The sequence below is a fragment of the Neomonachus schauinslandi genome, chromosome 16, assembly GCF_002201575.2.
Source record: "Neomonachus schauinslandi chromosome 16, ASM220157v2, whole genome shotgun sequence".
Taxonomy (NCBI): domain Eukaryota; kingdom Metazoa; phylum Chordata; class Mammalia; order Carnivora; family Phocidae; genus Neomonachus; species Neomonachus schauinslandi.
The window spans coordinates 29248451-29261811 of record NC_058418.1 but is presented as its reverse complement, the minus strand read 5'-3'; the positions used below and the strand labels follow the sequence as shown (position 1 = coordinate 29261811).

At 36.4% G+C, this 13361-nt stretch overlaps 1 protein-coding gene across 3 annotated transcripts in view; it reads right to left on the bottom strand.

Moving 5' to 3' along the window:
- CHD9 (chromodomain helicase DNA binding protein 9) overlaps positions 1-13361 on the bottom strand; it is a 167728-nt gene that overhangs the window by 53887 nt on the left and 100480 nt on the right. For all 3 annotated transcript variants that reach the window (XM_044922304.1, XM_044922305.1, XM_044922306.1), the window contains 6 exons: positions 11881-12024; positions 11505-11760; positions 10186-10396; positions 7535-7730; positions 4878-5045; positions 3989-4168 (listed from right to left, as the gene is read on the bottom strand). In XM_044922304.1, the coding sequence (XP_044778239.1) occupies positions 3989-4168; positions 4878-5045; positions 7535-7730; positions 10186-10396; positions 11505-11760; positions 11881-12024 (1155 nt within the window). The remainder of the gene's footprint in view (positions 1-3988; positions 4169-4877; positions 5046-7534; positions 7731-10185; positions 10397-11504; positions 11761-11880; positions 12025-13361) is intronic.

Sequence of the window (13361 nt, the reverse complement as noted above, 5' to 3'; positions counted from 1 at the left end):
AAAAATTCTATGTTGCAGTAGATAATTGCTTTTATTCTGCTACCAGATAACTGCTGATAATTAAAATAATTTACCTGGAAGAAACTATACTTCACAATTCAATAGCTCTTGTTATATTCATTATAAGAAAAATGATAAATTTATTTTTCAAATAAAATAAAAAATATTGGGACGCCTGGGTGGCTTAGTCGGTTAAGTGGCTGCCTTCGGCTCAGGTCATGATCCCAGGGTCCTGGGATCGAGCCCTGCATCGGGCTCCCTGCTCAGTGGAGAGTCTGCTTCTCCCTCTCCCTCTGCCTGCCTCTCTGCCTACTTGTGCTCTCTATCTGTCAAATAAATAAATAAAATCTTAAAAAAAAAAAAATTCTAAATAATTTTAGATGCTATTGTTAAATGACATATAACCTATTTTCAAGATGACTTCCAAAATTCTCAAGGACCGTAATGAATTAATGCCTACAGAAATAAAATGCCTGTTGTAGAAGATGTCATCAAGTACAGGTATACTGATTACTTCCAAATGTTAAATCTTAATATCCCAATTCCTCTAAAAGTATTTTTCTTTAAATGTTTTCCCTCAATCATTATATCCTTTTATTATTTACAAGGGAAGACTTTTTAAATACAGAAGTCCATCTTCCTACATCAGAATGTAGCAGAAGATAGCGGGTGTCGCGGAAGGGCCCTTACAAATAAGAAATCCACTTAAGCCTGATACACAGACTGCTTTGTTTTTGTGAATTAAGCAATTCAAAGTCTTGTTCTCTACCAGAAAATAAAGAAGTCAGACAAGAAAATTTTCTCTTTCCAGGATCCACCTGATTGCCCTTATGAAAATATCTCAAAACAAGGTTTAGGTGATAGAACCACTTATAAATGAAGCTACCAACTTGATGGATATGTACTAAGTCTAAATAGATAGTCTTATTATGTACTCTGCTCCATATATATGGCTTTTTATAAAAAACTATTTGATAATGCAAAGAAACAGATTGGAATTAACTTCATTTATCCAAGCCACTTACAACAATTAAGCATAGAGGAAGTCTTTGGAAATTCCAGGCACAGTATAAAATACTATCAGCTTTGCATGTTCGGTGCCACTGTATGGTGGTGCCATATTCTAATATGCCAAATGTCCACTATAGTGGCATTCGCTCGCAACTGTGGAAATGAACAAATTCCAAGACAACTGCAGGCCAACTCTCTGGACCTCTTCATCGACTGAGGTACCTCTTCAGTCAGCCCTCTTTTCAAATACAAGTTACTCCGTGGTCTGAGGGTTTTTCAAATAGAAATTTAAATGCTTAAGTATTTCATATTCTTAACAGCACAGCTGGTTATGATTAGAATATACTTGAATAAAATAATACTCATATAGCACTTTATTGTAAAGTAGAAAAGGCCAAGGAAGATTATGACGCTCTCCTCTTTAAAGACAAGAATCTTAAGGGTTAATTGTCCAAGGTCACTCAGCTTATGAGTCAGAATTCAAACTCTGGTATTCTGGCTTTCCATAATGATTCTCACTGACACTGTAAATGAGGAAGCTTTGGAGTCACCTGTGGTCATTAAACACTTTACACATTACACATTACACATTACACATAAACATTAAACACTTTACACATGTCACTTTACACATCTCACTTTACACATAAACACTTTACACACATTAAAATAGAAAAAATCTTTAAGGAGAGTATCTCTAGGCACAGCATAACCAACAAAGGTGATTTCTGTACTATCTGTACACAGTGTGTTGACAACCTGGGTAGAGCCAAGGAATCCCAAGAAAGCAAGATTTCTCATGAAAGAAGTTAAGAGTCCAATCATGACCAGTTGTAGTTCTCAGCCTTATACTTCTGCAGTATTCTTTTTGTTTCCACAATACTACTTTCTTCTGATATATTCTCTGTGGACTCTCAAATCTGTATCTGTATCCTAGGCAACTCTCCTGGGCACCTCCTACTTGGATTCCCTGTAAGTGCCACAAATACAAAAGCCCCCAGTATTTTGTTTTCTCCACATAAACTTCCTTCTCTTGCATTCTCTATCTTACTTAAGGATTCCATGACCCTCCTAGGTATTTGAGCCAGAAATCTTCAAGTCCTTTTTGACTCCCCCTTCCATACATTTCTAACTGGTCATCAACTGCTGTTGATTCAAGTGGTGCTCCACTATCCCAGTTCACCCATCATATCTGATATAAGCCTCTTACCTGGTATCCCTGCCTCCAGTTTTTCTCCTTTCAAACTCATTCTCTACGCTGTTGCTAGAGTTAAACTCCTAAACTGCATTCATTATGTCCATTTTCTGCTTGAAGGGATTTAAAAGCTTTTTAACTGCCTCAGGATCAAGTTCAAATTCCTCAAAATGGAATTTTTTCGAGCCCTTCACAATTTGGGTCCCTAATCCTTTCATTTTCATCTCCATTTAATTCATCCTGTGCATCTATACATGCCTGTGCCATATTCCTTGAAATCTTCCTTGTAGTTTAGGAACCCATGACTCATTTCTTTCTTTTTTTTTTTTAAGATTTTTATTTATTTATTGAGAGAGAGAGAGAATGATAGAGAGAGAGCATGAGAGGGAGGAGGGTCAGACGGAGAAGCAGACTCCCTGCCGAGCAGGGAGCCCGACGTGGGACTCGATCCCGGGACTCCGGGATCATGACCTGAGCCGAAGGCAGTCGCTTAACCAACTGAGCCACCCAGGCGCCCCACATGACTCATTTCTGTGACTCTCCTTGTAACACAATGAAATACACGCTTCCTTCAAGACTCAGCTCAGACGTGATTTTCTCTGCAAAGGCTTTCCTGATTCTCTGGTTCTTCTATTTTATGCAAAATTAATCATTTTCTTCTTTACTTTTTTTCAGCAACTAGAATCCTCTCATTCTAGTATCCCCAGCATATAGCAAAGTACCTGACACATGATTTCATTAGTTTGCTGAATGAATGCAAGAGAAAAATTTTCAATGGAAGATGGATACTACTTTGGGTGTATTGTCTATACTACCTGCTCTAACACAGAGTTCTCCATGAAGATAAAGAAAGACTTCTGGAGTGGAAGTGGAGAGGGGGATACAGAAAGGAAGTGAAGGGGAAGAGAGAAAACCTGTATGAAGCAGTGCAGGTGACACAGAATATTGCAGTAAGAAACTCTTCAAATGATGGGGCGCCTGGGTGGCTCAGTTGTCGAGCGTCTGCCTTCGGCTCAGGTCATGATCCCAGGGTCCTGGGATTGAGCCCCGCATCGGGCTCCCTGCTCTGCAGGAAGCCTGCTTCTCCCTCTCCCACCCCCCCTGCTTGTGTACCCTCTTTTGCTGTCTCTCTCTCTCTGTCAAATAAATAAATAAATAAAATCTTTAAAAAAAAAAAAAAGAAAGAAACTCTTCAAATGAATACAAGATACAGGTTTACCCCATATCTCTTTGTTAAAAAAGAGGGGGGAGGTGAATATAAAGGCAATTAGTAAACTTTTGAAATGTTTTCCCAAAATAAGGTAGAGTTATTAATACTTCCTTTCCCAAAACACAAATTTCGTTTTACCCTCCCTAAATTAGATTTAAGTATTTATTAGAAATCCTTTCTCTTCTTTAAGTACTTTAAATTATAGTCAGTTAATGTAAGATGATTTAACTTCCTACATTATTACTCACATCTTACTCAGGCTTCAGCATATATGTTCTTTAATTTCTAAATCTCATTTTAAATGTTCTACTCTGATTAATGCATAGAACTATTTCCAGTTATTACACTTACTCCATTTCACTAGGATCAGAAGAGTACATGTGAAATTTGATATCAGAGGTCAGAAAAAAAAAAATGAAGGAAAAGAATATATTACCTTCTGCTTTTTAAAGCTAATTCGCTTTATTTAAACATTAAGTAGATATTCTGCAAATAATTAATAGACTAAGAGAGGGAAATTTTTTTAGTCATAAACACTACTAGTATATTTATAAAATATCATTCACTGTTACCTTGGCAAACGTTGACCCACGTCCTTCTGACTCAATCGTAATAGTTTTTGTCCGACGTAGTAAAATCTGATCTATATCCTCCTCACAGAATTTAGAGCCTTCATCTTCTTCCTCCATAATGGCACCATATGCACCTCTTCGAAGCAGATCTTCTATTTCTTTTTTGGAAAGCTGTTGAATCTAAAGAGAAAATAATTTTGGTAACAGTATTATTTTGAAGTTCCTAAAATGAGAAAGCATCCCTAAAAATTTTCAAAGTCACGGAGTCAGGTTTAAACTGCATTTGGGGTTTATGATATATATACAAGAGAGAATTCTCTGAACGAATACACTGAAGTTGTTGACTTCTTTCTTACTATCTTTAAAGTAAAATTTGCCATGTGCCTCTAATAGCTTCAGTTACGACAAAGCCTATGGGGCAGGTAACCTCTCAAGGTTCTTTTTAGTACTAGGATTCTATAGCTGTTGCAAGCATAAGATATAAGACAATGATCTTGAGTGGAAAAATGCCAAAAAATATCACATAAAACAAAACAAAGCCAATGCCAGTAGTCTGACACACACAACAATTTGAAAAGCTGTTTACAGAAATAATGCAGAAAAATTCACAAATTCTGTTTTGCTATGCCATGATACAAACATCCTAAAAGCAGAGCAAATAAGTTCGGCCTTGAAAACGGTCTTAGAATTCACAAGCACTGGAGCAATACAGACAGAACAGAATTCACAAGCATTAACTAAATATAGGTCTATTCTGAAATGCCTCCTTATGTGAAAGTATCTATTTAGTGTTCAGTATGGATCAAAATTAAATGATATACTACCTGAAGTTAAAATTAAATGCAAGTAAGAACACAAACACTTCAAAGTGAAAAGAAAATATACATACACCACCAACATTACTTTCTCTTCCGCTCATGCTCTGTAACACAGCCTTATCTAGACCCAGCTTCAGACTGGCTCGGTCAAACATCTCTCTCTCATATGAGTTACGAGTTACTAGTCGGTAGACTTTAACTGCTTTATTCTGACCGATTCTGTGGCAACGAGCTTGGGCCTATAAAAAATAAAGTTATAGATTCAATTTTTTTTACAAAGTAGCACAAAAGGGATTACACAAAAAGCATTTAACAACAGACTATCTCAATGGAATATAAAAGTATGAAAGAATTTTTAGAAACTCTTGCTACTGAATTAGCTCTAACCTTTTTCTGGAAATTAAGGTAGTGCTTACTAAAATGAGAAATGACTTCACAATCAGCAGTAAGTTAAAATTTAAGCTTATATTTCAGAGAATATGAATCCATGAAGAATTAATGTTTTTTAAAGAGGGTATCATCAAGATAACTTTAGACAGGAATGTAAACTCTATGAACAGATTATTTTTAGCTGCTGGCAACTCAACCTTTAAACTTAAAACATAACCCTGAATTTCTCAAGTTTTTTCTACTACATTATTAACAAACTTTTCAATACATTTTAGTTAAGCTGGGTAATTTGGAGGGGGATAAAAACTTAAGGTGAGTATCTCTGGAGACATAATTTTACTTACACAAAGAAAGAACTAATTAGTTAATATGCATACATATTGGAAGTAGAGACCTCAGAAATTACATAAGAACTTTGTTATTATTATTATTTTTTTTTCAGAGAGGGGGAAAGGGGGAGAGAGAGAGAGAGAGACAGGGAAAGGAGGGAGGGGCAGAAGAAGAGGGACAGAGAAAATCTTAAGCAGGTTCCACGCCCATCGTGGAGCCTGAGGCTCGATCCCACAACCCTGAGACCACGACCTGAGCTGAAATCAAGAATGGGACACTTGACCGACTGAGCCACCAAGCGCCCAAGCCACCAAGAACTTTATATTTTACCTTGGGGTTCTGCAAAACTTAAAATTTATGTTTTAAATTTAGACTCTAAAGGTTCCAAGGAATCAGTGGTCTTTCTCCCAAATTGTTAATCACCTTCCCATTATCTTCAGAAGACTAAATTATAAATTGTGGCTTTAAAATTTATAGGTGGCATTGATGCTATACTCTTTGCTGACATTTTTACTCTATCATATATACCCTTTGTGCTCTTTACAACTCAGAATTGTGCATGAACAACCTTGCTCTGGGTCTAGGGAAAGTATAAGAGGCCAAATTTTTCATTAGTCTATGAAGACTAGATCTACATTAGCAGTAAGTAGGAAAAAACAAGTGAGAAGAAGAAGTTGGGGAATCTGATATAGTTTTTCCAGTTCCTCCTCAGGTTCTATCATGTGATTTTATTTTAGATTAACTTTTAGAACATCAAATGTGCTGCAGGCAGTGTAAGTATAAATATGCATCCAAAAGGCAAATATAATTTGGGTTTATCCTAGAGATTGGTAAACTACACCCTGTGGACCAAATCTGGCCTGCCAACTATGAATGGTTTTTATACTTTTAAGGGACCATAAACACAACAAAGCACATGTGGCAGAGACCTCAAAAGCTTAAAATATTTACTAAATGGCCTTTTACAGAAAGAGTTTGTCCCTGGTTTAATCTATTAATTTTGGATCTTTGACATTTTGAACTACATTACATATAGTTACACAAATGAGAGGTTAAAACCTTATTTTTTTTTATTAAGTCAGGTATATCTCAATAACAATTTACGATATTTGGTATTATAACTACTTAAAGTACTAATATTAATTGCAATACAATAAAGACTACCATGAACAATAAAAGAAGAATTTCTCTTGATCTTTATGTTCTCATATCTTTCCTAGATGCTTATCTTCTGCAAACTTTGATGCTATTTCATCACTCTACTAATATTAATATTCCTGTTTCTATGAGGTCCAAGTACTGTCTTAACTTAGATGTATATCTTAAATTTTTACAGTATTTCATAAAAAGGCAGAGTCTATTAGGTCATAATTCCATGCAGACGATATTATATGATGACTGAGGAGATGAAATTAGGGTAAGTGCTTATTTTTCAGAAAGAAAGATTCTGAAATTTTTATTTATTATAAAGAAGTTATTCTTTTAAAAAAAAAGATTTATTTGAGAGAGAGAGAAAGGGAGGGAGAGAGAGAGAGAGAGAGAGTGCATGTTGGAGCATGTGGGGCAGGGGAAGGACAGAGGAAGAAAGAAACTCAAGTGGATTCCACACTGAGTGTGAAGCCCAAGGTGGGGCTCGATCTCACCACCCTGAGATTAGGACCTGAGCCGAAACCAAGAGTCAGACACTTAACCAACTGAGCCACCCAGGTGCCCCACAAAGAAGTCATTCTTAAAGCTTAGGCCTTTCTCAAATTTACATAATATACTTCAAACAAATATGGTACTCAAGTAGATAAACCTACTTAGAAGATACATGATCTAAATAAGTACATTTTATTGTCATTAAATTAAAATTAAGATAATTTAATCTATTTTATTTGGCAGAGATATTTCTTAGGGAAACATACTTGTTGGTTTGTTCAGATAAAAATGAAAGAGGTGGAGTGTCAAAAACAGTTCTAGGAATGACAAAAGAAATTTAATTCTTTCAGCCAAGCAATGTATTTACCTGTAGGTCATTCTGAGGATTCCAATCAGAATCAAAAATTATACATGTATCAGCAGCAGTTAGGTTGATGCCCAACCCACCAGCTCGGGTACACAGAAGGAAAACAAATCGATCTGAATCAGGTTTACTAAATCGATCTATAGCAGCTTGTCGAAGATTCCCTCTGACTCTTCCATCGATTCGCTCATATAAATATCTATCAAATGAAATGTCATAAATTTAGATGAATATAATGAAAATAAAGACACACTCTATCAAATGTAAAGTCAGTCTCCTTGCAACATTATGTTTACTATAAAATTAAGAAGCAATATCATCCCAACTAGTTTCTGTGGTTTTATAATTCTCGGTGTTGGTGGTAGGGAGGAAATACAAAGTAATATAAAGATACAAAATCTTTGCATTCCTGGTGTATAGGTAAAATGCCATCACAATGAATATCATTTTCAGAAGTTGGAATAAAAAAACACGCAAAAACTACCTTGCTGATCTCATTATATAATGACTTTTTTTTTACAAAAAGCAAAGACTTTCATAAAACTTTAAGAAGCCTACCAGTATTTCTGTCTCAATCATGTTAACCTCTCAAGATACACTTTTTTTTTTAAAGATTTTATTCATTTATTTGAAAGAGTGAGAGAAAGCGAGAACAAGAGAAAGCACAAGTGGAGGGGAGGGGCAGAGGGAGAGGGAGAAGCAGACTCCCCACTGAGCAGGAAGCATGACATGGGGCTCAATCCCAGGACCCCTGGATCATGACCTGAGCTGAAGGCAGACACTTAACTGACTAAACCACCCAGGCACCCCTCTCAAGATACACTTGATTGTAAACTGTATAATCTATCAAGGGCAAACCAGAATACTATTTTTTTTTTCAAGATTTTATTTATTTATTTGACAGAGAGAGACAGCAAGAGAGGAAACACAAGCAGGGGGAGTGGGAAAGGGAGAAGCAGGCTTCCCGCTGAGCAGGGAGCCCGATGCGGGGCTTGATCCCAGGAACCTGAGATCATGACTGAGCCTAAGGCAGATGCTTAACAACTGAGCCACCCAAAAGCCCCCAGAACACTAATTTTTTTTCCAACTTTTAAAATAAGTGCTTATTGAAGGATCTGAAAATAGTAATTAAGGCTTTTTACCTCATTTAACAAATTTTCAAGATATTAACAATATTTGAAACATTAAGAATTTACTTAAAAAAATCCAGTTTTCTAGATCATTCCAAAACATGCTGTAGAATGCCAATTCTTTTTTTTTTTTAAAGATTTTATTTATTTATTTGAGAGAGAGAATGAGAGAGAGCACATGAGAGGGGGGAGGGTCAGAGGGAGAAGCAGACTCCCTGCCGAGCAGGGAGCCCGATGCGGGACTCGATCCAGGGACTCCAGGATCATGACCTGAGCCGAAGGCAGTCGCTTAACCAACTGAGCCACCCAGGCGCCCCTTGAATGCCAATTCTTTAGAGTCATTACTGTTAAGCAGTTAACTTTTAACTTCTTTTATCTTTCCTCATTTATGTAAAATTCAGAAACTGATAGACATTAATAAAATTAAAATATATAAAAATTCAGGAATTAGAAGAGGAATAACACAGGATATTTACCACTCCTCTTCTGGTTCAAGACACTTCTTTACACATATAATTTATTAGAGTTTCAGAAGGAGCTCACTGTTGTCTCCAGTACCTATGAAATGGGATGTGACTTCTAATAATGTGACATTAAAGAAATTTGGGGTTTTCCATGAAATTCATCTTTATCTTACAAAGTTCTTTGTATCAGGAGATAAGAAGTAAGAATAACTATTTTTAGGAATACTGCAATCTTATCTTCCTTCTTATATGATATGTGTTGAGAATAATATACATTTTGGAATTAGACTAAAAGAGTAGAACACTGACACTAAAAACAGAACTAGAAATAAATAAAAAAATGAACTGCACAATTTCTGATAATCTAAATTAGTACAGACCTTTACTTATGTATAAGGGTCAAAATCTGCTGAACCAAAATCTACAGCTACATCTTTAGATTCCCTTTTAGAGTATTATGTTGGTATCTGGACCACTAATGTTCTGAGAAAGTAACCTACGATAAATATCCTATTTATCTAGATACTAATTAAGACAATACTGAAGACTATCTTATTGTCATGCACCAAAACAAAACCCCACATTAAACAAATGAGAAAAGACTGAAAGCATGAACAAGTGTCAAATGGTATATGGTAAGAGTCAAAGTGCAGCAAGTTCAGGTTCTAATGACAATAATGAAAGATCTGAAAAGGTACTGAACCACTTTTTTTATTTTTGAAGATGGTTATAAGTTCATTTAAAGTGTCATTACTGCATGATTTACAAATCAAGTAAAACGGACACTAATAAACCCATTCCTAGGTCAACAAATACTTGTCAATTTACAAAGTTTTCTTAATCAGTCTCCTTAGCTCCACCTACTGTTTGCAACATATGAAGGTTAGAACACCTGACACATAATCCTAAACTATCTTTACTCAAATGTAAATGGGCTCTTACCTAGATAAAGAGAAAGATGTGCATAAAGATGGGTTACAGTACAGTGATGCAAAATCCTTAATAGCATATATTTAGTGTAATTCACAGTATAATTCAGTAGATGAATCATATGCCTTACCTTTTATGAATGAGATAATCTTCCAGGATGTCAAGGCAGCGTACCATCTGAGAGAAGATGAGCACTTTATGACCTCCGGCTTTCATTTTGGGAAGCAATTTATCAATAAGGACCAATTTACCAGCAGACTGGATCATTGCTTGAAGATGAAAATCAGAAGCAGCTGGATTATATGTATCTCTAAATTCTCCAAGTATTTTCTCCTCAGCACCTGTCAAAGAAACATTATGAAGATAGCATCAATGCACAGACGCAGGAAACCCCAGTTGCTTTCTTTTTAAAAAATTGGAATTAGTGCTCCTCTGTGCTTCTGTAACACGTTAAAATTTCCTGATGACAGGTACACTGTTTTTATTAGAATTATTTATGTTTGTGGCTAAACACCCATCAACACCAGACTATAATTCCATTGAGGATGTGGACAATGTCTTAAAGCATCGTTTTGTCTCTCCAGACCTCTGGCATAATGCCTTATACAAATTTACGTTTGATAAATGTTTAATGAATGCTATTAGGGAAGGAATTAATGAAAATGTGGTTCTAACCTACATGAGTAAACATATATTTTTAAACAAACATCTATTATTTAAACACCAATACAACAGTGATCATCACTGAAGGGTGATCATAATTAATCTTGATGTGTCTATGGGTATCCTGCTGGCCATCGAAACAAGGAAACAAGGACAATTAAAAGGGAAGTCAAGTTATAGGTCTTTGTGATGCATACTTCCTCCAGAGAGTCTAATCAGCATTAAAGGCTCTCTACCTTCTCTCCACCCATCTGGTCATTAAAGAATAACAGTATTGCAAGAGAGTGAGTTATAGGGCTAAGAAACCACATGTCCTGGATAAAGATGGGAGTATATTCTCAGGAATGAGTGAAATGATACACAGAGAGAACACTAGCAAAGAACCTAACAAGACCTTAAAAAGTAACATTACTACAGCCCAAAAGCTGAGACACTAACCGGAGACCTGGACTGGAAAGAGACCAAGGAGGAAAAAAAAGGAAATCCAGAGGCCCAAAGGTAGACTTTGTTGCCTTTGCCCAGGAGGAGGATTCAACTGGAGAAGGAATTCCAGTCGCCATTAGACTGAATGCAAGTCCTGCTCCTGTAACTTGGCATGTGATTGATCATGAGGCACCCTGATTCTGAAACACTTGTACCCCCTCAGAGCACCAGACTGGGGAGTTGGAGCATCACTGCCTTTCCTTATAACAGCCACTGCAGCCGTAGTGGGTTTTTTAATTTTTTTTTAATTCATGAGTATTTGTTCAAAGACGTAAGTATTTGTTTGCAATCCTTTCTAGCTACCTTTGATAAGATATGGATGATTACAGCACTTCCTGAGCTCCATCATGGTATTGACCAAGTTAGGGACATTAGTCTGCCCTGCTCCTTTGGATAAAAATGAGAAGTTTTTCTCCAAAATAGCCCGGTAGTATTTCTTCTGAATGTTAGTAAGTTCCACTTCAATGATGGTTTCTTCCTTTGGTGCCAGCTTCTTTTCCACATCTTCTTTCAATCGTCTCAACATCATCGGCTTCAGAATTGCCTGAAGTTTCTGCACCTGCATAAGAAAATGATGAAAAGATACATAACATGTATGCGCATGCAGTTACAAACTCACATACACAATCACAGTGATAAGAGGTTTGATGCACCTCTTTACAAAGACCAATGAGGATACCTGTTCCTCTGTTTTCAGATCCCCAAATTCTTGCATAAATGTTGATTCAGAAGGAAACCTTAGAGGTTCCAAAAAGTGAAGAAGACTGAATAGTTCTTCTACTGTATTTTGGAGAGGTGTGCCAGTCAGAAGCACCTTGTGTTCCTACATAAAGCAAGAATAATTCATGTCAAACACCACAGACTAAAGTTATATGAAAGCTGACGTAGGTTATTAAATGTTCAGTGTTTCAAAAGCAAGTATTTTTCTAAACATAGTTTTCAAGAGTCAACTCAAAGTACATCTCTACTCATGAATCTTCATTAATTTACTTTCTCAATCGTCTTTTAAAAACTCTGTATCATTCTTTTTTTTAAAGATTTTATTTATTTATGAGAGAGAGACACAGCCAGAGAGGGAACACAAGCAGGGGGAGTGGGAGAGGGAGAAGCAGGCTTCCCGCTGAATAGGGAGCCCGATGCGGGGCTCGATCCCAGGACTCTGGGACCACGACCTGAGCCGAAGGCAGACGCTTAACGACTGGGCCACCCAGGCGCCCCACTCTGTATCATTCTTGTAATACCTCACTTTGCATGCTATTTTTACCTATTCAAGAACGCTTTTAAAAGAAAAGTTCCAAATAATTAAGCATATTTTGGATTTTCTCAAAGAAACAGGCCTTTCAAGAACAAAGAAGGTATTTGTTTCTTTTATACATAACAATTCTTGATATGGTAATTTGTATACAAAATGGTTCTCATTCTTTATAATTTGGCTAACCATCACTTGACTTTTCACACAAGAATGATTCTCAAATCATTAAGGCTATAATATGAAGAGCTGACTGGAATATGCTTCTACACTAGACATGCATTACAAATTAAACATAATAGTAATAGGAAATAAATATTTTTAATGATAGTACAAATTATCACTTAAAATTTAATAATATCTCTAAATTCCTAAGCTAAATATTTCTATATGTATGTGTGTATCTGCATATGTATGTGTATACCAGTAAACGTTTAGTCTAGAAAGATACACACCAATCTGTAAATATTGGAGTGGGGAGTGGAACTAGGGGTGGGCATCGATAGAAAGGGAGTAAAAAGGGGCGCTTCAATGTTCTGCATATTGGAGTTATTTGTTCAAGTGCTCATGTACTAATTCTGTGATTGTAATTAAATGAAAATGTTAAAAAATGCAAAAGACTGATTTGAAATAAGCAAACACATTAGTAAGAAGATCACTTTTAAAAATCCCACTTATTGGGCGCCTGGGTGGCTGAGGTGGTTAAGCGTTTGCCTTCGGCTCAGGTCATGATCCCAGGGTCCTGGGATCGAGTCCCGCATCGGGCTCCTTGCTCAGCAGGGAGTCTGCTTCTCCCTCTCCCTCTGCCTCTCCCCCTGCTTGTTCTCTCTCTGTCTCTCTCGCAAATGAATAAATAAAATCTTTAAAAATCCCATTTATTAATTATAAACAACATATGCTGAGTATGTGGA